This window comes from Somniosus microcephalus, chromosome 3, assembly GCF_052327205.1.
Source record: "Somniosus microcephalus isolate GS21.2 chromosome 3, FLI_Smic_1.0, whole genome shotgun sequence".
NCBI lineage: Eukaryota > Metazoa > Chordata > Chondrichthyes > Squaliformes > Somniosidae > Somniosus > Somniosus microcephalus.
The window spans coordinates 339,067,195-339,093,943 of NC_140989.1; the positions used below are offsets into that span (position 1 = coordinate 339,067,195).

At 44.2% G+C, this 26,749-nt stretch overlaps 2 protein-coding genes across 2 annotated transcripts in view; one reads left to right on the forward strand and one right to left on the reverse strand.

Moving 5' to 3' along the window:
• szt2 (SZT2 subunit of KICSTOR complex) overlaps positions 1-26,749 on the reverse strand; it is a 293,641-nt gene that overhangs the window by 193,432 nt on the left and 73,460 nt on the right. The window lies entirely within an intron of this gene.
• On the forward strand, positions 2,569-24,776 carry med8 (mediator complex subunit 8). Its single transcript, XM_085983230.1, is given in 8 exon segments — positions 2,569-3,549; positions 3,552-3,599; positions 4,525-4,646; positions 10,032-10,176; positions 18,166-18,306; positions 19,704-19,791; positions 22,182-22,427; positions 23,991-24,776. Coding segments are annotated over 8 exon segments (930 nt in total). The 5' UTR covers positions 2,569-3,474; the 3' UTR covers positions 24,056-24,776.

Here is a 26,749-nt window from a genome sequence, read left to right on the forward strand (position 1 = left end):
GGGAGAGAGGGAGGGGGAGAGAGTGAGGGAGGGGAGGGGGGAGAGAGTGAGGGAGGGGAGGGGGGAGAGAGTGAGGGAGGGGAGGGGGGAGAGAGTGAGGGAGGGGAGGGGTGAGTGAGGGAGGGGTGAGTGAGGGAGGGGAGGGGGGAGAGAGTGAGTGAGGGAGGGGAGAGGGGAGTGAGTGAGGGAGGGGAGGGGGGAGAGAGTGAGTGAGGGAGGGGAGGGGGGAGAGAGTGAGTGAGGGAGGGGGAGAGAGTGAGTGAGGGAGGGGAGGGGGGAGTGAGTGAGGGAGGGGGGAGTGAGTGAGGGAGGGGAGGGGGGAGAGAGTGAGGGAGGGGAGGGGGGAGAGAGTGAGGGAGGGGAGAGGGAGGGGAGGGAGGGGAGAGGGAGGGAGGGGAGGGGGAGAGAGCGAGGGAGGGAGGGGAGGGGGAGAGAGCGAGGGAGGGAGGGGAGGGGGAGAGAGCGAGGGGAGGGGGAGAGAGCGAGGGAGGGAGGGGAGGGGGAGAGAGCGAGTGAGGGAGGGGAGGGGGAGAGAGCGAGTGAGGTAGGGGAGGGGGAGAGAGCGAGTGAGGGAGGGGAGGGGGAGAGAGCGAGTGAGGGAGGGGAGGAGGGAGAGAGTGAGCGAGGGGAGGGGGGAGAGAGTGAGCGAGGGGAGGGGGGAGAGAGTGAGGGAGGGGGGGAGAGAGTGAGGGAGGGAGGGGAGGGTGGAGAGTGAGGGAGGGAGGGGAGGGGGGAGAGTGAGTGAGGGAGGGGAGGGGGAGAGAGTGAGGGAGGGAGGGGAGAGTGAGTGAGGGAGGGGAGAGTGAGGGAGGGGAGGGGGGAGTGTGAGGGAGGGGAGGGGGAGTGAGTGAGGGAGGGGAGGGGAGTGGGAGAGAGTGAGGGAGGGGAGGGGGAGAGAGTGAGGGAGGGGAGGGGGAGAGAGTGAGGGAGGGGAGGGGGAGAGAGAGGGGGAGTGAGGGAGGGGAGGGGGGAGAGAGTGAGGGAGGGAGGGGGGAGTGAGTGAGGGAGGGGAGGGGGAGAGAGTGAGTGAGGGAGGGGAGGGGGGAGAGAGTGAGTGAGGGAGGGGAGGGGGGAGTGAGTGAGGGAGGGGAGGGGGAGAGAGTGAGGGAGGGGAGGGGAGGGGGAGAGAGTGAGGGAGGGGAGGGGGAGAGAGTGAGTGAGGGAGGGTAGGGGGAGAGAGTGAGTGAGGGAGGGGAGGGGGAGAGAGTGAGGGAGGGGAGGGGAGGGGGAGAGAGTGAGGGAGGGGAGGGGGAGAGAGTGAGTGAGGGAGGGTAGGGGGAGAGAGTGAGTGAGGGAGGGGAGGGGGGAGGGAGGGGAGGGGGGAGCGAGTGAGGGAGGGGAGGGGGGAGAGAGGGAGGGAGGGGAGGGGGGAGCGAGTGAGGGAGTGAGGGAGGGGAGGGGGAGAGAGTGAGTGAGGGAGGGGAGGGGGGAGAGAATGAGTGAGGGAGGGGAGAGAGAGTGAGGGAGGGGAGGGGGGAGAGAATGAGTGAGGGAGGGGAGAGAGAGTGAGGGAGGGGAGGGGGAGAGAGTGAGTGAGGGAGGGGAGGGGGGAGAGACTGAGGGAGGGGAGGGGGAGAGAGTGAGGGAGGGGAGGGGGAGAGAGTGAGGGAGGGGAGGGGGAGAGAGTGAGGGAGGGGAGGGGGGAGAGAGTGAGTGAGGGAGGGGAGGGCGGAGAGAGTGAGTGAGGGAGGGGAGGGGGGAGAGAGTGAGGGTGGGAGGGGAGGGGGGAGAGAGTGAGGGAGGGGAGGGGGGAGTGAGTGAGGGAGGGGAGGGGGAGAGAGTGTGTGAGGGAGGGGAGGGGGGAGAGAGTGAGGGAGGGGAGGGGGGAGAGAGTGAGCGAGGGAGGGGAGGGGGGAGAGAGTGAGCGAGGGAGGGGAGGGGGGAGAGAGTGAGCGAGGGAGGGGAGGGGGGAGAGTGAGTGAGGGAGGGGAGGGGGAGAGAGTGAGGGAGGGAGGGGAGAGTGAGTGAGGGAGCGGAGGGGGGAGAGAGTGAGGGAGGGGAGGGGGGAGAGAGTGAGGGAGGGAGGGGAGGGGGGAGAGAGTGAGGGAGGGAAGGGGGGAGAGAGTGAGGGAGGGAGGGGAGGGGGAGAGAGTGAGGGAGGGAGGGGAGGGGGAGAGAGTGAGGGAGGGGAGGGGGAGAGAGTGAGGGAGGGGAGGGGGAGAGTGAGGGAGGGGGAGTGAGTGAGGGAGGGGAGAGTGGGGAGGGGAGTGGGAGAGTGAGGGAGGGGGAGTGAGTGAGGGAGGGGAGAGTGAGGGAGGGGAGGGGGAGGAGTGAGGGAGGGGAGGGGGAGAGTGAGGGAGGGGAGGGGGTGGGTGAGGGGGGGAGGAGAGTGAGAGGGGAGGAGAGTGAGGGGGTGAGTGAGGGAGGGAAGGGAGTGAGGGACGGTGGGAGGGGGGGAGTGAGTGAGGGAGGGGGAGGAGTGCAGGGGTGGGGAGGAGTGAGGGGACAGGAGTGGAAGGGGGTGGGGTGGTGTGAGGGGGTGAGAGTGAGGGAGGGGAGGGGTAGGAATGGGGTGAGAGGGAGGGGAGGAGAGGTGGGAGTGAGAGGGAGTGGGTCATGAATGGGCGCACAGCAAGATCTCACAAACAGCAATGTGATAATGATCAGATAATCTGTTTTTGTTATGTTGATTGAGCGATACATATTGGCCAGGACACCGGGGATAACTCCCCTGCTCTTCTTTGAAATAGTGCCGCGGGATCTTAACATCCACCGAGAGAGCAGACGGGGTCTCGGTTTAACATCTCATCTGAAAGACGGCACCTCCGACAGTGCAGCACTCCCTCAGTACTGCACTGGAGTGTCAGCCTAGATTTTGTGCTCAAGCCTCTGGAGTGAGCCTTAAACCCACGACCTTCTGGCCCAGTGACGAGAGTGCTGCCCACTGAGCCACAGCTGACACGGTGTTAATGTTTAACTCGATTTGTATAAAGAACTTAAGTGTAAATGTGCGGGATTTTAGTAAACACTGGGAGTTGTTGGCAGTGAGGCTCATTATCAGAAACTACAAAATTGATTCATTTAAACATAAAGTTGTTTCCTTTTTAGAGTGAAATTCGTCAAAAAGTTTCACATTTTTAAACCAAAACATCTTGTTGATTTTCTGAGACATGACTGGGAGTGTCAATGAACTTATCATCATTATTAGTGGCATACATACAGAGAATATAATTCCCTTCAGTGGTTTTATATTGCGTGTGCAATTTTTGTGGATTGTTATACCCAAGGGTTTTAATATGATGAGTGCCTGGCCATGAAGCGAGTCTCGCTATACAACACAGTCTTTAGGAGCCATAGCAGGAATCAGTGAAGAAGTTGTATGTGTTTGGATTCTTTGTGGGTTAAGGCACTATAAAAGCTATAGAGGGAATAACAGAAAGTATCAGCAGTTGTGTTGGACACACTTCGAGGGAGTGAACAACGACATTAATAGTGGTCATTGACCAGTATGGAAAACCATTGGATGGTCTTGACATGGTGGTGTTTCTGGAAGCGTTGGCACTAAGGGATGAAGTGATGCATCTGGGCTCAACATTTAGATACTCAGTTGCATTGGCAGATACTTCCCTGGGCACCAACTACCAAGACCTAACCCTAAGGTGAGTCTTGTTCTTCAAGGCACTTTATATTAGCAAGTATGGGCTGCATTTCAGGTTTCAACCTTTTGCCTTTAAAATCACATTAACAGAAGGATCAGACAGACAGTATGGAAGCTAGTTATTTAGAACAGTGTTAGAGAGCATTAAAAAGAATTCTGGTGCTCCCCATTGGCTCAGTTTGCAAAGACAATGTGTAACTCACCCATACTGACCTAAACATTTAATTCCAGTTTTGTTCCATGTTAACCAAGCTGGCCGAAGGCAGTCCTAATGCTTGTGAGCTAGGGAGAGAATATTAACCACGGTTCCCAATTCTTATCACTATCCAGTAACTCGTGTTGGAAAGCACATGCGTGGATATAGAGTGAGGACGGGGTTGCACTTAGTGTGGTGCTCCCACAGTCAAAGAGCTTGGCAGCACTCACTGACTGAATATTAAGGGAATCAAGGGATATGGGGATAGTGCAGGAAAGTGGAGATGAGGTAGAAGATCAGCCACGATCTTATTGAATGGCGGAGCAGGCTCGAGGGGCCAAATGGCCTACTCCTACTGCTGCTATTTCTTATGACTAAACCTTTGTAAGTGAAGATGGGGTACTTGTATAAGATACCTGAAAGCAAGCAGCACCCATGGCGTCATATCTAAGAATGAGCCAACATTTTCAGGAGAGATGGGGGGGAAGAAATTTGGCAAAACAAATTAGTTTACTACGTGCCCATATCTACTTTCTATTTTCTGAACACCCTTACTTGCTGATGAAGATATTTTTATTAATCAGATGGCCCCAATTTCATGCTTTGAGCTCACTTGCTGCAGACGCCTTGACAGTTACTCAGTGCAACTGGAGGCACTGCTGTTCACAGAGTTGAATTGTTTTGCAAACATGCAATATTTTATTAAAAGTTCAATGTTAACTTTTCATAGCCGCAAGAAGAAAAGCAACTGGAGGCATCTGTAGACACAATTATCAGCCGGGTAGCTGATCTGAAGAGCTCTTTGGCAGCTTTCATCCTCAAATTGGAGAATGAGTTCGACCGAATGAACTGGTAAGATGCCCCCCTTGGAAGAAACGCTTCCTTTTCTCTGTGCTTTACTGCGCAGGTGCCTGTGCTGCCGGATCACGTGTACGTCCTGGAATTTGCCTGTATGTAAGGGTATATGGGAGCTGTATTGACTGCTGATGTTGGTGGAGTTACTGTGTTAGGGTTGTGTGTATGAGTTGTCAGCACAACTGGTTCAGTGAAGTCACTCAGCTGGCAGAAAGCGGGCAAAGCACCGCTGCTTATGGGGGCTGAAATTCCTCACTGGGTTAACTATTTTTAAAAGCGCACATATGAGTTTGATGCAAATAGGTTGACTAGTGCACTAAAATAGCACAGAGGAACTTCAATTGCATAGTGTTACAGCTGGACCCATACACACCACAACTCAGGACATTGGGTGCACATCTAATAGTGACAACTCGACTTAAATGCATTGTTTTCTTAATACGGTTAAGTTCCTATTTCAATGGTGTTGCCTCGGTTAGTTCAGTCTAGATTTTTGCCACCAGCCAATCATGAATCTTTAGTGAATTAAAATTGCTTTTCACAATCTGTCAGAAGAATAAACTATAATGCGTTTGTAATAATTTTTCATGAAACATGTACATTCAAAATCATCCAGAATGTAAGGGCACTGGATGATACAGCCGAGTAGAATGATGGTCGTTCACCTCCAGTACCTGGGTTGGAGTCAAGCCCAAGATGTACTGGAAAACTCCATTATCGCCTGAAGTAAAATGAGCTTGATGTTATCTCAGCTAGTTCCTATTAACTCCATGTTACAAAACTTCACACAACTCCACAAATAGCAATCTAGCCTGAAGAAGTTCGATGATGGTTGGTATGAGAAACAGAAATGCCGAACTACTGCAAACGGGGTCCTTGGGGGTTGAGGTTATAGCATTCTGTTGGGGCACAGTAGAGGGAATTTTATTCAGCATCTAACCCAGGCCACGCCTGCCCTGATGGCGCTTGTTAGGGCAACTTAGAGGGAGCTTTATATTGCGTCGAATATATTGGTCTAAAAATTGGATCAAACCTAAAAAGGCCGGCAGCAGGACCAGGACAAACTGGTCCTCCGGGCTTACTTGTTTATTACTGGCGAGCGCCAGTCGCGGCCTCAGAAACAGCTCGTCAGTTGCATGGGGCCAGCAAAATGGGCCAGCGTCCGGTAAGGGGGTGAGCGGTGTCCAGCAGTGGCCTGCTCCATCTGGCTCCATATTCAGGTAAGTTTTTTTTTCTTTAAACTTACCTTTTTTGTTATAGCTTACGACTTTTATGGTTAGGTTGCATATCGACCTGGTTACCTTGACCGCACTAGACCCAACACCTGCTGCTTTCATTGTAAACCAGTTTGGGTTCTAAAGCCACTGCTAGGCCCCTTATTATAGTAATGCCAACCAATGTTCCTGCTAATTTATTTTGGGTGTGCAGCCCATTCAAATTTCCGCGCATGAGCGGTTTTACCATTGAAAAGCCACTGAGTGAGTGGGACCTCCAGACCGCTGTGCAGCTTAACAGGAATGTTGATGCCAACCCCACCGTCTCATAAATCAAGAGACAAATTCTGAAAAATCATGAGATTTGGTAAGAAATCACGAGTTGCTATTTTTTTTTCAAACATAGACCAATATAGATTGACCGTTTGTTCATAAACCCCATTAGTGGCTTTATTTAATCTTTGGATGAAACTTTACTTCAATTGCATTATTTTAAATTTAATCATGCAACGCCAGAACAAAATGTGGCAAGTGCTGGATATATTTGAGGTTAAATGACGAGGTTTATTACATGGCTGGAGTGTGAGCAAAGACACTTTAAATTTCAGGAGCGGAACCCCTTCCTGTACGTTGCACACCGAGATGGTGGAGGGTTTGGCCGTCAAGTTTTAATGATTCCACTCCGGCTTGGATGAAAAAATTGAAAACATTTCAATTTTTATCTCATCAAAATTAAACGCTAGGAGATATATTTTTAGCCATTCACTAATTTAAGTGAAAAGGCAGATATGAATTTAAATTGAAAGATTCATACGCATTTTATACTCGGATCTATTAAAATTAGCAAAGGAAGAAAATATAACCCTAAGGAGGTACATGAGAACAATCTGGAGATAGCTGGCCTTTTGATTCCACCTATTTGTGGAAGTGCTTGATCTCAGCTAGAATCACTGTCACAGCGGTATAGCTGCGATTAAAAACTCAGCGGGAGAGATTACAGATCAAAATTTATATCCATCAATGGCAGAAAACGGTAATGTTCTAGGTGTGAATTGAAATGAGCTTGGTGGTCTAAGTAATGCAGACGAACAACAAATAGCGTTCAGGAATGCTGAGGTAGGAACGTGCGGGAATAAAATCTAATAGGTAAGCCTGACATCGGTAGTGGGGAAAATGCTAGAGTCCATTATAAAAGATGTAATAGCAGAGCACTTGAAAACAGTGACAGGATTGGACAAAGTCAACATGGATTTACAAAAGGTAAATCGTGCTTGACTAATCTACTGGAATTTTTTGAGGATGTAACTGGTAGAATAGATAAGGGAGAACCAGTGGATGTGGTGTATTTGGACTTTCAGAAGGCTTTCGATAAGGTCCCGCATAAGAGATTAGCGTGTAAAGTTAAAGCACATGGGATTGGGGGTAAGGTACTGACTTGGATAGAGAACTGGTTGGCAGACAGGAAGCAAAGAGTTGGAATAAACGGGTCTTTTTCCGAGTGGAAGGCAGTGACTAGTGGGGTACCGCAGGGATCGGTGCTGGGACCCCAGCTGTTCACAATATAAATGATCTAGACGAGGGAACTAGATGTAATATCTCCAAGTTTGCAGACGACACAAAGCTGGGTGGGCGTGTGTGCTGTGAGGAGGATGCCGAGAAACTCCAGGATGATTTGGACAGGTTGGGTGATTGGGCAGAAGCATGGCAGATGCAATATAACGTGGATAAATGTGAGGTTATCCACTTTGGTGGCAAAAACAGGAAGGCAGATTATTATCTGAATGGCAATAGATTGGGAGAAGGGGAAGTGCAACGAGACCTGGGTGTCCTTGTGCATCAGTCGCTGAAGGTACGCATGCAGGTGCAGCAGGCGGTTAAGAAGGCAAATGGTATGTTGGCCTTCGTAGCGAGAGGGTTTGAGTACAGGAACAAGGATGTCTTGCTGCAGTTGTACAGGGCCTTGGTGAGACCACATCTTGAGTATTGTGTGCAGTTTTGGTCGCCTTATCTGAGGAAGGATGTTCTTGCCACGGACGGAGTTCAGCGACGATTCACCAGGCTGATACCTGGGATGGCAGGAATGACGTATGAGGAGAGATTGGGTCGATTGGGCTTTACTCGCTGGAATTTAGAAGAATGAGAGGGGATCTCATTGAAACTTATAAAATTCTGACAGGACTGGACAGACTAGATGCAGGAAGGATGTTCCTGATGGTCAGGAAGTCCAGAACCAGGGGTCACAGTCTAAGGATAAGGGGTAATCCATTTAGGACAGAAATGAGGAGGAATTTCTTCACCCAGAGAGTGGTGAACCTGTGGAATTCTCTACCACAGAAGGCAGTAGAGGCCAATTCATTAAGTATATTCAAGAAGGAGTTGGATATATTTCTTAAGGCTAAAGGGATCAAGGGGTATGGGGAGAAAGCAGGGACAGGGTACTGAATTTGGATGATCAGCCATGATCGCATTGAATGGCGGAGCAGGCTCGAGGGGCCGAATGGCCTACTCCTGCTCCTATCTTCTCTGTTTCTATCTTCTATGTTTCAATGGGTGCGAAGCAGTTCTTTGCAACAAATATGACCAGTGGAAGCTATCAGTTTCAAGATATTAAGGGGAACAGATAGGGTAGATAGAGAGAAACTATTTCCGCTGGTTGGGGAATCCAGGACATGGGGACATAGTCTAAAACTTAGAGCCAGGCCTTTCAGGAGTGAAATTAGGAAACGCTTCTGCACACAAAGGGTGGTAAAAGTTTGGAACTTTCTTCTGCAAACGGCAATTGATGCTGGGTCAATTGTTCATTTTAAATCAGAGATTGATAGCTTTTTGTTAACTAAAGGTATTAAGCGATATGGGGCAGATCAGTCACAGATCAGCCATGATCTCATTGAATGGTGGAACAGGCTTGAGGGGCTGAATGGCCTACTCCTGTTCTTATGGAAACCCAGTTGCACACATGTTCCTAGCCACAGAATAATATTCCCAGGATTCATCAGGTTAATCTTGACGGGCAACATCTTACCACATTAAAAACAAATCACTTTTTATATATTTATTTGAGTTGAGAATGCAGTGTTGATTTTCTGTTACTTTTGAATGCAGCCAATTTAAGAGACTCGAGGGTCGAAACCAATGTCCCCTTTAATGGGAAAGGTCCCGCGCAGGCCACTCACTGGCTTTTCCATTGCAAATACCCCGCATGCGCAGAAATTTAACGGGACCGTGCAGAAAAAAGCACAGCCTACAGGAAACATTGGTCAAAACACTTCATTTAAATGCAAATCCCTTCATTTCTCGCCACATAAACATGAAACATTTACAAATGTATTGCTTTCAAATCATTTCTGCTGACAAAAAGTTTCTGCAAACTTTCTGGCAAAAAAGTTTACAGTGGTGGGCAGAGGGCGCCACTACTAAAGCAGCTTAATGCAACATTGTCCCATTCCTGAGTGTTACCGAAACATCACAATGAAGTCAAGGATTTTAACTGACGCATGTTATGGTAAAACAAGCCAGCCCCATACCTTCCTTTCCAGTTGCACTGATCTGCGGAGTAATTCGAATACACCGTTTTCAACAGGGACAGTAGGAAAGTCCAAAGTGCATACGCAAATTGTGTAAATTTTTCTTTAAAAAAAAAAATCTCGAAATTTAGGCATTCCATCGTGACATCATGAGTGAAGCTATGTTTCATTCCAAAATCATGTTGGAATCGCGAGAGTTGGCAATACTGTTATTAGAATATTCAATCGGCCAACCACTTTGTGTTTTTCTACAGGAGTCAGCATACCTGACTTTTGACTTTTACCTTTTGTCCTTCCTTCTCTCTGCATTGTGTTCAGTCCTATAAAGAGGTGGTACAAGCTTATTTGACTTCAGAGTACCAAAAGGGGATAGAGAGAAAAGTTTTAGTCCATTAGTCTTATGCTGAGCTCAAACCCCAAAAAAGCTTCTTCTACTTCGCATCCTTACTATCTGGATCCTTATCTTCCAGTTTCCAGTTCTGACTACGGGTATACATCAAAATTTTAACATAGATTTGCTCGCTTCAGATTCTGACGGATCAGCTGTTTTTCCAGCATTTTCTGTTTTTATTCCTGTCTTTTCCTATCTGCTGTAAAGTCTCCTGCAGCTGCCTTTGCCAAACGTGTGTTGCATCCACTTCCAGGCCCTCAGTCTTGGATAACTTCGCCCTGGTATCCGGACAACTGAACACCTTGAACAAGCTCCTGAAAAATGATAAAACACCACTCCTAAGAAATCAGGTCATCATCCCATTGCTGCTTTCTCCCGACCGTGATGATGAATTAATGGTAGGTTATGAATACAGTTGCGTCTACTATATTACTTTGCTAAGACCAAGGACGTCTCAAACCCAGTTCTTCATCTGCCAAGATGCTGTTCAGTAATCTTTCACAAAATATCAATAGAGAATATCTGCAGTGAGGCGAGTGTTCCAGGTTCAGTTGGATTCCATCTGTGCCCTTGGTTTACGAGCAGCGTGCTTTAATGCTGAGTAACTGATTTGCAGGAAGGGTTGTGTACTCCATTTTTTTTTTTTAAAAGCAGTATGGTGGAAAGCTATCTGAGAATGAAGCAATATAACAGACTAGGAATGATAAGAGAGAAACTCTATCCTTATTTGGATTCATGGCAGCAACTTTGGCTCATCCAGATTCAAACAGGAAAGGAGAGATTTGATTATGCTGGGATCTCAAGATGTTACAATATGAGCATCTTGAGTCTCAAAACCTGGTTAAGTTTGGCAGGTGGGGGGGGGGGGGGGCGGCGGCGGCAGAGAGTATGCTGGCGACAATCTGGCATGAGCAAAGTTGAGAATGTGAGCCATTAGTTCACTGCCCGAATATGCTCAGTAGGCAGGCGGCGTAAGATTAGAATTATAGGTTTTCCCATTCAATCAGCCTGAAGTTACCTTCCATAAATGGCTGCATTTGAAATTTATCCCTTTAGCTTTTAGTCTTGCTCACTCGTACAGCCCAAGTTTGATAATTAATTCTGATTGCAATAAAGTGCTTTCTATAAATTATGTAAGATTCTCATTATATCTTCAGTCTCAAAAGATGGAAAATATCAAGTGCTGGGCCAACTCCATACGGACTAAATTAATTATTTATTTACAATTAAATAATTTAGAGGCAAACAATATACATTATAAGTAGCAATTTATAATACATATATCTAGAACAGCTACTTAAAATCCACCATTTTCGTCCTCAATTTGGCACATGTTCCTGTGCTTGAGCAGCACCACAGAAATGTCAGTAGCCGTTATGAAGAGTTACCTATTCTCCCAGTTCTTCCTTGTAGAGTTTTGTAATGAGACTACTCCTTGTTTTGAGCCGAGAAAATTGCTTGTAATGTGAAGCCGAGTGCTTATTAAGTCCAATAGTGTGTTCCAATCCCAGTAGAACTGCTGAACACTGAAAGATTCTGTTGTCTTCTACCTCAATTCCTTTGTCGTGCTGTCAATGAATTTAATAAAAGCGCCAATAGCACAGATTCCCATAATATTCGATCACAGCATGGAAACATCCTATTGTATTGCTAATAAAGTTACCTGGAAATAAGAACATCAAAAATAGGAGCAGGAGTCGGCCATTCAATAAGATCATGGCTGATCTTCTACCTCAACTCCACCTTCCTGCACTATCCCCATATCCCTTGATATCCAAAAGTCTATCAATCTCTGTCTTGAATATACTCAACAACTGAGCCTCCACAGCCCTCTGGGGTATCTTGCCTCTTTTCCAACTTCAGAATCTGCACCTTTAGTTGGTTGATTTGGAACTTATCACCTGGCCACTTTCACGCATATCAGCATTTATTGACTTGAAACAACACAGGAAACATTTTTAGCTGATAGTGCATTATTACACAGGATATACAGTATAGAAACAGGCCATTCGGCCCAACCAGTCTATGCCGGCATTTATGCTCCACTCACCACCTCCCGTCTTTCCTCGTCTAACTCTTATCAGCATAACCCTCTATTCCCTTCTCCCTCATATACTTATCTAACTGCCACTTAAATGCATCTATACTATTCGCTTCAACCACTCCCTCTGGTAGCGAGTTCCACATTCTCACCATTCTCTGGGTAAAGAAGTTTCTTCTGAATTCCCTATTTGATTTCTTGGTGACTATCTTATATTGATGGCCTCTAGTTTTGCTCTTCCCCACAAGTGAAAACTCTCTCTCCGTATCTACTCTATCAAAACCTTTCATGATTTTAAAGACCTTGATTAGGTCACCCCTCAGCCTTCTCTTTTCAAGAGAATAAAGACCCAGCCTGTTCATCCTTTCCTGATAGGTGTACCCTTGTATTTCTGGTATCATCCTTGTAAATCTTCTCTGCACCCTCTCCAGTGCCTCTATATCCTTTTTATTATATGGCAACCAGAATTGCAGACAGTACTCCAAGTGTGGTCTAACCAAGGTTCGATACAAGTTTAGCATAACTTCCCTACTTTTCAATTCTATCCCCCTGGAAATAAACCCAAGTGCTTGGTTTGCTTTTTTTAATGGCCTTGTTAACCTGTATCGATACTTTTAGTGATTTGTGTATTTGTACTCCGAGATCCCTTTGCTCCTCTACCCCATTTAGATTCTTATTTTCCAAGTAATATGTGACCTCCCTATTTTTCTTACCAAAATGTAATACCTCACATTTATCTGTGTTGAATTTCATTTGCCAATTATATGCCCATTCTGCAAATTTATTAATGTCGTCTTGTAATTTGTTGCCGTCCTCCTCAGTATTGGCTATCCCCTCCAATTTGGTGTCGTCCGCAAATTTGGAAAAAGTGTTTCTGATTCCAAAGTCTAAATCGTTACTATAAATTGTGAACAACCATGATCCCAGCACTGATCCTTGTGGAACACCACTTCCCACCTTCTGCCACTCTGAATAGCTACCCTTTACTCCCACTCCCACTCTCTGCTGTCTGACTTGAAGCCAACTAGCTATCCATTCTGCTACTTGTCCCGACTCCGCATTCCCTGACCTTATTCATTAGTCTATTATGTGGTACCTTATCGAAGGCCTTTTGAAAATCTAGATAAATTACATCTACTGCATTACCCTTGTCTACTCTCTCTGTTACCTCTTCAAAAAATTCAATTAGGTTGGTCAAGCAAGACTTCCCCTTTTGAAATCCATGCTGACTATATATTATTTTTCGTTTCTAGATGTTCTTCTATTTTCTCCTTTAGTAGGGATTCCATTATTTTTCCTACTACCGACGTTAACTTGACCAGCCTATAGTTCCCTGAACATGTTCTATCTCCCTTAAATACAAGTATTACGTTAGCTATCAGCCAGTCCTCTGCCACTACACCTTTTTCTAATGAATTACTAAATATGCCTCTGCGATTTCTTCCCTAGATTCTTTTAAAATGTACGGATGTAATCCATCCGGACATTAGGTTTATTTAGCATATCTCCTTGTTTTATTTTAAATGCAGTTAACTCATTACTAATCTCATCATCTAATGTCATCTCCACCTGTTCTATCTCCCTGGTAAATACTGAAGCAAAGTAATTATTTAATATCTCCGTCATCTTTTTATTGCTGCCTGTGGTATTATCCTCTCCATCCCTTAATGGTCCTATTCCATCCCGATTTTTTATTTATGTGCCTGTAAAATATTTTACTGTTTTGTTTTGTGTTCCTTGATAATTCAATTTCATAGTTCTTCTTTGCCTTCCTAATTTTTTTTTTTGACTTCTCTCCTAATCTCTTTGTATTCTCCCTTATCATGTTCTCTCCTGCTGTCCATGTACTTAATGTATGCCTCTTTCCTTATCCTCAATTGTTCCCTAAAGGCTTTATTCATCCACGGTGTCTCATTAGTCTTTAGCTTGTTCTTGTTTATTAGCAGAATATATTTTTCCTGGACTCTGTTGAACACCGTTTTAAATGTTTCTCACTGCTGTTCTACATCATTGTTTGCCAATATTGTTATCCATTTTATTTTCCCAAGTGCTATTCTCAGCCCCACAAAATCAGCTTTTATCTAATCTATTACCCTGGTCTTTGTCATACCTATGTCCTTCTCAAATATTATCTTAAAGCGTATTATGGTCACTATTGCCTAGATGTTCCCCTACTTTTACTTCTCTTATCTGCTCTGGTTCATTCCCCATTACTAGATCCAATAGCGAATCCTCCCTTGTTGGGCTTTTTACATATTGGGTTAGAAAGGAGTCATGTACACATTGTAGGAACTCCTTTCCCTTATCCCCTTTACCTACCTCTTCTGTCCAATTAATATCTGGGTAGTTGAAATCCCCCATGATTATTATTCTATGTCTTTTACTCGTTTCCCTAATTTGTTTGCATATTTCTTCCTCCACCTCCCTTCCACTATTAGATGGTCTGTAGACTACCCCTATTAGTGTGATTAATCCTTTATTATCTTTTATCTCTATCCACGTGGATTCTATTTCTGGCTTGCTGATATCTGTGTCACTTTTTTCTACTGCCATTATGTTATCCTTAATAAGTACAGCTACTCCATCCCCCCCTTTTCCCTTCTCTATCTTTTCTAACTATGTTATACCCTACACTGTTTAATTCCCAGTCCTGATTTTTCTGTAGCCATGTCTCAGTAATCCCTACTATGTCTGGTTCCTCGCAACACATGATTGCCTCCAGCTGCCCTGCACACTGTGCATTGCTGTACAGACAGATTAACTCTTTTTTAATAGTAGTTCCTCTCACTTAATTTTTAACCATCTTTTTAAACTCCTGTTCTATAACACTATTTATTCCCTGGCCATCAATGTCCTCCCTTACTTTACTCTTTCCTATGCTCTCCTTTCCTGTTTTGATATTTAGGCTGGTTTCATATCTTGTAGATCCCTCCCCCCCATCTTACTAGTTTAATGGTGTGGAGATGCCGGAGTTGGACTGGGGTGGACAAATGTAAGAAGTCACACAACACCAGGTTATAGTCCAACAGCTTTATTTGAAATCACAAGCTTTCGGAGCGCTGCTCCTTCTTCAGGTGAAGTGGAGAAATGCATAAAGACACAGCTTATATAGTCAGAGAATCATGTCAGATGTTTACAGGTAACCTTTCCAACTGCCATTTATCACACCTCGGCAGAGAGATAATCACAGCAGTCAAAGGTGTGAATGGTGTCCAAACAGGTCAGTCAGGGAAACATTACATCAAAGAACAATGAGGTGGGGTCACAAGGGGTCAAATATTGCAGGTGCTGGGGTCTGTATGAAAAACAAAAAAAGACAAAAAACATTTTTTTTGGCTGGAAATCACAGCAGGTCCGGCCGCATCTGTGTACATCATACAGACCCCAGCACCTGCAATATTTGACCCCTTGTGACCCCACCTCATTGTTCTTTGATGTAATGTTTCCCTGACTGACCTGTTTGGACACCATTCACACCTTTGACTGCTGTGATTATCTCTCTGCCGAGGTGTGATAAATGGCAGTTGGAAAGGTTACCTGTAAACATCTGACATGATTCTCTGACTATATAAGCTGTGTCTTTATGCATTTCTCCACTTCACCTGAAGAAGGAGCAGCGCTCCGAAAGCTTGTGATTTCAAATAAAGCTGTTGGACTATAACCTGGTGTTGTGTGACTTCTTACATTACTAGTTTAAAGCCTTTGCCACCTCCCTATTTACCTTTTCCGCTAGGACACGGGTCCCATCCCGGTTCAGGTGGAGACCATCCCATCAGTACAGCTCCTTTCTGTCCCAGTACTGGTGCCAGTGTCCCATGAAAAGGAACCCCTCCTTCCCACACCAGCCCTTTAGCCACATGTTAATTCTCCTGATCTGTCTTTTTCTATGCCAATTTGCACGTGGCTCGGGCAATAATCCAGAGATTATTACCCTCGAGGTCCTACTTTTTAATTTAGCTCCTAACTCCTGATACTCCCTCAGCAGGTCCCCCTCCCTGTTCTTACCTAAGTCGTTTGTTCTGACATGAACCATGACAACTGGATTTAGCCCCTCCCTTTCCAAATTCCTCTCCAGCCGCCTCGAGATATCCATTACCCTGGTAAGCAACAAACACACCCTTCGGGATTCTCGTTCGTGGCTGCAGAGGACGCCATCTACTGTATCCCCCTAATTATAGAATCCCCTATCACTACCACATTTCTATTCTGCTCTTCCACCCCCCGAACAGCCTTCTGAGCCACGGTTCCTCGGTCTGCATTGTGGCTGTCCGCCCCGCAGTCTTTCTCCTTGTCCTCACAGGATGCAAGTACATCAATCTTATTTTTTTTTTAAACTCCAGACACACAAAATTGTTAGCTGTGAAGGCTACAAAATTTTACACTGCTGATTACAATTTTTTCCCTTCAAAGGGAAATAATGGGCCAGATTTTCCGATCGGAGGCTTCTACGCACTTACCTGCTGGCTCCATAGGTCCCGAGACTTCCGATGCTGGGCCTCTGCTCTACGAAATGCGCAGGGGCGCAGGTGGTTCGCAAGCGCCCCTGGGATCACGTGGGCCATGGGGAACCAATCAAAGAAGGGAATCTCCCATCACACTTTTGACAGATCTCTATGCACAGATGTCAAAAGTATGCATGGGGATCACTTAAAAAAGTTAAACATTAAATTTTTTTAAATCACGTATTTAAAATTTGTAAAAATTACATTAAATTAAATATTTTAATCAAAAATTTAATTTTTTGAAAAATATTAAAAATTTTACGGGGCTAAAAATAAATTTACCTTTTTTAAAAGTATTTTTAAAATTATAAATGAGTGGAATTTTTTTTTTTTTTTTTTTTTTTTTTTTTTAACGCTTTTACCAGGCGTAAGATCTTTTAAGGTTTTCAGCGGGCGGAGGTTGTGCAGAAAGTGGAACTCTTCTCCCCGGGCAGGCGGAGGATCTGTCAAGAGATTTCTTGACAGATCAGAAGTGCCAGGTTTTAGTGCATGCGCTTCGCATGCCTGAAACCGGCACTTGCAAAGCCCCTGTGGGTGCGTGTACATCTCGTACGCACCCGTGGGGGTCGGAATATCCGGCCCAACAAATTGAGTGAGAGTTTGGTTCAGTCGTTGCACTCGCTTCGGAGTCAGAAAGCCCCGATCGCCTACTCAGGTCAATGTAAAGGATCCCATAGCACAGTTCGAAGAGGAGCAGTGGGTTCTCTCTATGTACTAGCCAACACTAGTCATTCATTTCATTGTTGTTTGTTTGACCTTACGGTGTGAAAATTGGCTGCCATGCTTGCCTACAAAACAACAGAGATCAAACTTTAAAATCAATTCTTTGGCTGTAAAGAGTTGTGTGACATCCTGAGGATAAATGTAAGTTCTTTCTTTGTGTTAATTCAAGTTTGGGCAGTTGAGGACTCATTGAAGTATAGTCCTTAGGCTGAAAATCCAAAATTAAGCACTTAATCTAATTAACCTTTGAGGAGGGCATAACGGAGGGGGGGTTACATTATACAGGTAGCAGGAGAGCATGCCTGATTGGAGAGAAATATTGGGCCTGAATTTGTGGTCAGGTCCGACCAGCTAAAAATCTACGCACTTACTTTCTGCCTCGGGGGTCCATGGAGACTCGCGCTCCTGGGCCTCTACGCGTAGACACATACCCCAGGGACGCAGGCGGTTCGCAAGCGCCCTGGGATCACATGGGCCGGCCCAACGAATGAAAGAAGGGAATCCCCATTCATGCTAATGGGGGTTCCGTATGTACAGAATTCCCATAAGCATGAATGGGGATCACATAAAAAATACATTTAACACAACAAATACATTTTTTAAAATTACATTTAAAATTATTAATTAAAATACAAGCATTTAACACAAAATTTAATTTTTTGAAAAATAAATTTAAATGTTTTAAAAGGGGCTAAAAATAACCTTACCTTATTTTACATGTGTTTTAATCGTTAAATGAATGGAAAAAATGATGTTTTTTTAAACTCTTACATTAGTAAAAGCAGGCCTTACGCCTACTTTTACCAGGCGCAAGAATTTCATGGGCATTTGCTGGGCAGAAGTTGGGCAAATAGTCCAACTCCCCGCCCATGGAGGCCTTTCTCCTGGGGATGCGGATGATCCGTCAACAATTGACATCGCAAGTTCCAGGTTTTCGCGCATGCCTAAACCCGGAACTTGCGCGGCTCCTACCAGCGCGTACGCACCCGTAGGGGCCACAAATTACAGCCCGTGGAATTTTAAATAAAATTACACCTTTTACCCTAGGAAACTGGAGGAAGTGTCAGAAGCGCTTCAACATCTATGACCTTGTTTGCTGATTCATTGCCGTCTTTTCACAGAAGCTAACAGAGGGTCGAGTTCCTGTTTTTAGTCACGAGGTAGTTCCGGATCATCTCCGGACTAAACCAGATCCAGAGGTAGAAGAACAGGAGAAGCAGCTGAGTGCAGAGGCAGCACGCCTGGCACCTGATGTAGCTCAGGTATGGCTTCATTTGTGTTTAGAGATATTGGTTTGCTTGTAATCAAAACATCCAGGTAGAAGTGGCTAGCTGCAGGCAGGAAATGACAGCTGGCCACCTGAAGAAATCACAGGCAGTTGAGATGGTAATCATGTTCAACATGATCAATCAAACAGTGCTACGTGAAGACCACAGAGAGACATCACTGCAGATAATTTGATATAAGTGCAAGGTGAGAAATGAATGTCCCCACGTGTCAGATTGTGAAGGGAAGGAGTTGTTGCAGAGGAGGATAAGCGGCCTAAGCAGCCAAAAAGGTGAATTTAAGGGCTGAAACTTCATTGATCATCTGAATGTAGAGGTAGGAAGGATTGTGGCAATTACAGTTTTTACTGTTCATTTTACTAGATTTAAACTTTTTATCTAGTGTATTTAATTCATTCCTCATTTAACATTCACCTTTTCCCTGCATCTTCCTTGAACTGAATGCAGGGTGGTGGAAGCAGATTCAACAGTTTCTTTCAAAAGGGAATTGGATATACAGTATACCTGAAAAGGAAAAATTTGCAGGGCTATGGGGAAAGAGCAAGGGAGTGGGACTAATTGGATAGCTCTTTCAAAGAGCTGGCACAGGCAAGATTGGCCGAATGACCTTCTGTGCTCTATGATTCTATCTCAATAACCACCACAGCTAGCATCTCTGTGTACAATTGTGTATAGGTTTGCCTACTGCAGGATGCAATGTACAACTTTGTTTCTACCATACTAAAACCACTTTCTTCCACCAACTTAACTATCTCCTTCCTCTCTGCTGCTGAAACCCAACTCCATGCCTTTATCATTCAAGGCTTGACTTCTTAATTGCCATCTAAACTGGCCTCATCTCCCTCAATCTGATACTTCAACTTATCCAAAGCATTCACTGCCCACGTTCTCCCCCACAATAAGTCACACACTTCCAACATTCCAAGATTCACTAACTCCCTGTGCCACAGCATGCATACTTGCTTTGCAATCTCTAGCTACCTTTTGTGATCTCCTGCCTTATGTGCCTGCATGCATCCTCTGCAAAATAGCTTTCTCCTCATTCACTCAACTCCACTCATTCACTGCCATCTAGAACTCACTACCCAGTTCCCTGTCCCCTCCCTACTTGCTTTAAAAAAAAAACTCCTCAGAACTCTTCTTTTTGATAATGTCTTCGGTTCCTCATTCCAGCGCCTCCATTTATTTCTACTTTTCTGATGTGCTCACTCTGCTTTGCAATGAGGAGGAAAAGTACATTCAGCTATTTTGCAAATGAGGGGCACTAGCTAAATGCAAGATATTGAGGTTACTATAGAGTCAATTCTAACATTTGATGAAAAAGTAATATTTCAACATTATTTCTCAGTTGCTTTTTTTTTCTCCCACTGCAGAAACACGTCCAGTCAATGAACAAAATGTGTAGCAACCTGCTTGACAAACTCAACAACACTCGGGAGGAGCGGGAGTCTGAGAGTGGAGGTACACAACAGGTCCTTCACTGCCGTATGGGGAATAATGGGGAAGGAAAAGAAAACTTTGTAATTGTTTGTGTATTTTCATAATAGCATCTGAAAAATCCTCTGAAATCCATGAAAAACGTCCCTAACAGCATAGCAGAGAATCAAAATATTCAGCTAGTAGCATTATACCTTATTCCAAATCTCACGGCTGGATTTTAATATTTTAAGTCATCCGTCTGCATGTTAATGGTATTGAGGGCAGCTAGTATGGTGGCAACATTGAAACTGTGTCAATGGTGAGCTACTACAGGAAAGTTTGTGATATCCGGCACCGACGGGACCGAGCTGTTGCTGTCCCATCAAAACTGCCGGACAAACCAGCGCTAATGTTAAAACATACGGAAGCTTTTGAGCTCCGTATCTAGCAACAAACCCTGCTTCTAAACAGTCGGCCGTAGCTTGCAAGCGTCTCTGTAGCTAAGCAACAGCTTTAGCTAGACCTTGCAGAGCCTGACTGGTGGGGGGAAAAAAAGCAACGAAAAGAAAAAAAACTTACTGAACCGACTCCTGAATTTTGCCGGTGGCTCGAGCATTCCGGACAGTTAACCTCCGGATAAACCAAAGTTTCCTGTATATCTCCTAGCGTCTCTGGAGGAAAACTTGTTACTAGCTGTTGAATAAAAGAGGGTCCCTAAACTGAGCTATAATGGTAACTTTGGAGATTATTTTATAAGTGTTGATTCTTTATTGCTCAAGGATGGTTCTTTATGCTGTCTATTTGCTAATAGAGCACCCTCCAGAGAAAAGGTTAATCACCCTGTTAATGTAACCAGTTCACTGGCCACCAAGGCACTGTAAAAGAGCTACTTATCTGTCAAGTAACTAGCTCAGTGCTCCCAGAGCTCTTAATCTGGCGCGCTCAGTGTTGACTCAGCCAGTACACCTATTTGCTAATTTGAGGCAAGCTCACTGTTAACAGCCTTTATGTGCTTGTGTCTATAAGTTAGACTGATAACACCCATATACACATCTGCAGTCTAATTTTATGCACTTTAACATTAGACTGTAATGGCCTTAATAACTCACCTACATTTAGTTTAAATTACTTCATTAAATTTAAATTTAAAGGCAAGTTCAATTTTTAGAGGATCTAACAATCAAAAGGAAATATGTGAATGTGTAATGATGAACCTGCTGAAGCAAATTAATAAAATGAGCCATTTTAACATCATCAACTTCAGCAATAGGCACTAATATATTATCTCTGGAAAAATAACAGGCTAGCACTAGAATTTTTTATTTAATAACCATACTTTTCGATAAGGATTCCAAAGCTCAGTTCTTTCAAAGCCCATTATCTAATGTTGACAAATCTAATATTGAAGATGAGGCAACAATATGGAGAAAAAGTTAGTGCAGCAATAGGCGCCTTGAGCATGCTTTATAATTATTGTGATCAAGCTCAGTGGATAAATGAAATGTATTGTGTGACACTGAGCCTTATAGACAAGGAAGATTCCAGCTTTGATCTCTGGTCTTTGTTGTGGTAGCTAATCTCACCGGTGGGGGGGGGGGCACTGCAGTTGGCCACAATGTCCTCGGGCTGAACAGGGGGAAATGGGCCAGGGTTCAATTTCCTGATTTCTGACCAGTGACTACTCTGGAAATGCTTGTGTGAGGACAGGCTCAGGCCTGGCTGTGAGAATCCATCTGGTAGATTTAGCCCACTGATTGGTGTTTGGCCTAACTGGTCATTGTTCACCAGAGTGTAGCCACTGCCAGTGAAGCCAGAGAGGGGATCTAATTGAAACTTATAAAATTCTAACAGGACTAGATGCAGGAAGGATGTTCCCGATGACTGGGGAGTCCAGAACCAGGGACCACAGTCTAAAGATAAGGGGTAAACCATTTAGGACAGAGATGAGGAGGAATTTCTTCACCCAGAGAGTGGTGAACCTGTGGAATTCTCTACCACAGAAGGCAGTTGAGGCCAATTCATTAAATATATTCAAGAAGGAGTTAGATATATTTCTTAAGGCTAAAGGGATCAAGGGATATGGGGAGAAGGCAGGGACAGGGTACTGAGTTTGGATGATCAGCCATGATCTCATTGAATGGTGGAGCAGGCTCGAGGGGCCGAATGGCCTACTCCTGCTCCTATCTTCTATGTTTCTTACCCCAGTATAAGCTCCACCTTCAACAAAGAATGGGTAAAGAGAGGATTAGATGGTCACTGCAGCAGTAATCAGTATTTTTATTATGAGACCACTTACATTATTTCTGTAGTCAAGTTTGAAAAGTCTTAGAGACAGCTATACCGTACAATCAAGAACATTACAACAGTGTAAAGAAACCTAATGGTAATAAGAACTTCAACATTTGAACCTTCCAATTTTTCTTTCTCACTAGCCTTGCGTCAGAACAAGCAGACCTTTAACCCAGCAGATACCAATGCTCTAGTGGCAGCAATTGGATTTGGAAAAGGGTTGTCCAAACCAATCAGACCACCGCCCCAAGGTGGGCCAGTCTCATCAGGTCAGTCTGTACCAGGTGCTGGTCTCCAGGGGGGTCCAAGCATGGCGCAGGTGTCGATTCAAGGTGGGCCTAACCAACCGGGAATGCCAGGCCAAGTTCCATCACAGCAAGGCCAGCCAGGTAAGTGGAGCAAATACTAGATTAGTATTCTATTTTATAGCTGTATAATTCACAATTGCCAAAGTTATTTCTGTTATTGTAATGTGAGTTAAACGTCTGGCTATTGAGAGATTAGTGGAGGAAAGTCAAATTTCAGTTTAACATGCCTGTTTGCATATTTGGATGACACTTTGTGTTTCGTATATGATGCATCTCTGGAAATTGTAGACCAGTAATTTTAGCATTGGTTTCAGAGGAAGATTTTTCAGAACAATTTTGTAAAAATCTACTGGTTGAACACTGGGTAAAGCACAACAATAAATACTTTCATTCCTATAATGCCTTATCAGAGGTGTCGACCTTGGCTGAGTGGTAGCACTCTTGAACTCATGGTCTTCTGACTTGGAGGCAAGTCCCACTCCAGAGACCTGAGCACATAATCCCGACTGGCATTTCAGGGCAAGACTGAGGGATTGCTGTACCATCGGAGGTGCCGTCTTTTGGATGAGATGTTAAACTAACACAGGGAGCTAGTGAATCTTGGCATGTTGGAAGTGTGTGACTTATTGTGGGGGAAGAACGTGGGCAGTGAATGCTTTGGATAAGTTGAAGTATCAGATTGAGGGAGATGAGGCCAGTTTAGATGGCAATTAAGTCAAGCCTTGAATGATAAAGGCATGGAGTTGGGTTTCAGCAGCAGAGAGGAAGGAGATAGTTAAGTTGGTGGAAGAAAGTGGTTTTAGTATGGTAGAAACAAAGTTGTTCATTGCATCCTGCAGTAGGCAAACCTATACACAATTGTACCAGCTGTGGTGGTTATTGAGATAGAATCATAGAGCACAGAAGGTCATTCGGCCAATCTTGCCTGTGCCGGCTCTTTGAAAGAGCTATCCAATTAGTCCCACTCCCGTGCCTGCCCTCGCTGGTGGGTATAAAAGATCCCATAGCACTATTTGAATATTTATTCCTCAACCAACAATCACTAAAGCAGACTATCTAGTGTATCTCATGACTATTTGTGTGAACATTGGCTGTTGCATTTCCCTTCATTAAAACAGTGATGTACTTAATTGGCTGTAACACACTTTGGGGACATCCCAAGGTTGTGAAAGGTGCTATATAAATGCAACCACTTTGAGGTGCCCTAATTGAAGTTTATGATTGAGATTGTCAGAGTGTTCAAATACCATGGGTCAGAAGTTTACAAATGAGGCCTTTAGGAGTAAGAATGGAAGTTAGTTGGAACATTTCTACACTGAAGAGAATACCCCACAAGTGTAAGGTATTATGGAAAGCAGGGAAGTGAATTGTGTAATTGGTTTCAAAACACACAATGTGTTTCTGAAGAGAGGAGGTGGGTGTATTTAGCAGTTGGGATGGGCTCGTCCGTTCAAATGCTCTATTCCTGTCCGTAAATATTCCTCTGCTCGTACTGTGCTCAGTCTGGAATTCACTTAGAGATTACATGAAAATACATTGAAGTAAAAACACAAAAGTAAATAAAAACCTGTTGATTACCAAGTGCCCTCTGTGCCCTGGATTACAAGTATTGCTTCCCTTCAGTATCATTTTCTCTTTTTCCAGGGAAGATGCCAAGCACCATAAAAACCAACATCAAGTCTGCATCAATGCACCCATATCAGCGATGAGCCATGAAGCATTGAAATTAAACACGGCCCTTAGCAGCTGGAATAGAGTATCAGCAAATCTCAACCAACATCAGAACATGATGCAATGAGAGTTACTATGGCAACAAAAGGGACATTATAAATTTAGATTTTTATAATGTCTGAAACAGCCAGCAGTGAAAATGTGCTTTGTTGGTAACTTGAGAAGCCTATGGTATGATGGGCTCTTCAGTATTTAAGTGTTAATATTTTTAAAAACTCAAGTACTATACACTTCACTTGAGGGGATGTGATGATATTGCATGCAGCACATCACATTTGCCTGGTGCTGCTAAACCTTTATGGCATTCCAGTGATCACTGAATCTCTTATGTTCCCAGTGGTGTCCTGGAGATAGGTTTACTATAATGGAAGAATTATCATTTGTCACTTATTTGGAATGGTCAGTTATTACTCATGTTTTTGGCCAGTAGATAACTAATATGTTTTATACATAACTGAATCTTGCTTTGCATCACATGAAACACTTTTACATTTTAAAGTTGAAAATGAAGTGCTATATCTCATTGCAGTGAGAGTAAACCCCATCATTGACATTTAAGACCAAGTACATGTCATGTATTTTTTCCCTCCTATTGAACTGAATGTTGAGCTCACTATTCCTTTTATTTATAACTCTTAACTACAGCATTTGTATAAAGTATGAAAAAACCATCAGTTTAATAAAGAACTTTTTTTTTTACATGTGCTCTAGTGTACAGGTCACACAAAGGCAAATGGCTTAAAAATCTACCTATGGCCATTTATACTTTATGAATGGTAAAATGATCGGATTATCTAAGATTTTTGTTGAATTAGATCCAAACTGAAGAAAAGTTAAGCATGTAATGAATATTTTAAAATGACAGTGACTGGAAATTAGAAAAACCACCAAGTGCTGCTTTGCAAGATATACACACACAAGACTTGTCATGAAGACTGCCATCAGCAGAAAAAGCTCAATTCTCCATGATTATAGCCCTTTATCCCTGTTTTTACATTAGTGAATAGAATAGCTTCACATTACAGGTTGAGATTTTTAATAAAAGGACTTGGACATCAAGCAAACTGGAAGGGTAACAATTAGATGAATCATGAAACAGAATGACAGGCTGAGCCACAAAGTAGAACTCAAGGGAAAAGTAATGACATTTTTCCCCAATGAATGAAGTGCCACAGTTCAAACATTATAGCCTTGGTTTAGTAGTAGCACTCTGCTTCAGAGTCAAGGTGGTAGATTCAAGCCCCACTCCAGAGACTTGAGCACATAATCGAGGCTGACACTTCAGTGCGTGCTACACTGTTGGAGTTGCTGTGTCAGATAGAATGTTAAAACAAGGTCCCATCCGCCCTCATGCCACTATTCAAAGAGCAGGAGAGTTCTAGTGTCCTATCCAATATTTATCCAACATCACAAACAGATGTTCTGGTTATGTATTTCACTGCTGTTTGTGAGACCTTGCTCTGCTCAAATTGATAGCTGCTTTTCCTCAACAGTGACTACATTTCAAAAGTACTTTAGCTGTAAAGTGCTTTGGGACATTGAGGTAGTGAAAGGTGCTAGACTAGTGCAAATTATTTTCTTCATAACCTAGAAATTACTGACAGCATTAAACAAACAGCATGTTCATAACATCTAATACTCTGCATTTTGATAGAGATATTAACCCATTTAAACATTACACAGACAAGGAAAATGTCAAGTCAAATGTTTTAAGCATTTGTGTGCAATCAATAATAGGCTTGTGTTTCAAGTAGTGAATGTAATATGGACACAGACCATAGGATGATACTGCACAGAAGGAGGCCATTTGGCCCAATGTGCCTGTACAGGCTCTTTGCAAGAGCTATCCAATTAGTCTCATAGCCCTCCAACCATGGCCTAGCTAGCACAGGTTAACAGTTTATAATTAAAAGGAACCACGATAAACATTATTTCTTCCTGCCCTCAACTTTATGCCACAAGCAGAGGACAGGTAGGTGATTTGTGTCAGTGCTGTAGAGGGATTCACGATGGACTTGCTCTTTGATTCCCTCCAGCTATAGATCAGGTGCCAAGCAGAGGGTAAAATGTGGCACAAGGAGGCACCAGCAGCATCTCCCCTGAGCACAAGCCTTGCTAAGTACCTTTCCCCAGACAGTTTAGCTGCCAAGTGTATTCACGTTTCAATATAGAAGTACAAAACAAGTAGTTATTTAACTTATTGTCTGGGCCATGGGATTATAAAATGAACTAATCATTTCTGAAATAGGCAGTGGCAATAATGAGAAAGTCACATTGCCCTTTTCTAATACCATAACTGGTTCATACACTCCAACATGGACAGATCTTGCAAATTTGACCCTAGTGGTTGCTGGCTCACAGAAAAAAAATCCAGACCAACTGTCTGACTTTACTCCCCTACCTTGTGACCACAGGGAGCTGAAACACTTTTTTATAAAAGTTTATGGGCAAAGCCAGCATTTATTGCCCTGGAGAAGGTGAGCTGCCTTAACTGCTGCAGTCCGTGTGGTGAAGGTACTCCCAGTGCTGTTAGGGAGGGAGTTCCAGGATTTTGACCCAGTGACAAAGGATCAGCAATATACACTAAGTCACGATGGTGTGTGACTTGGAGGTGTTGTAAATCTACTGTACTAGGATTTATGCAGTCTCATCAATAAGACACAGGCTTGATG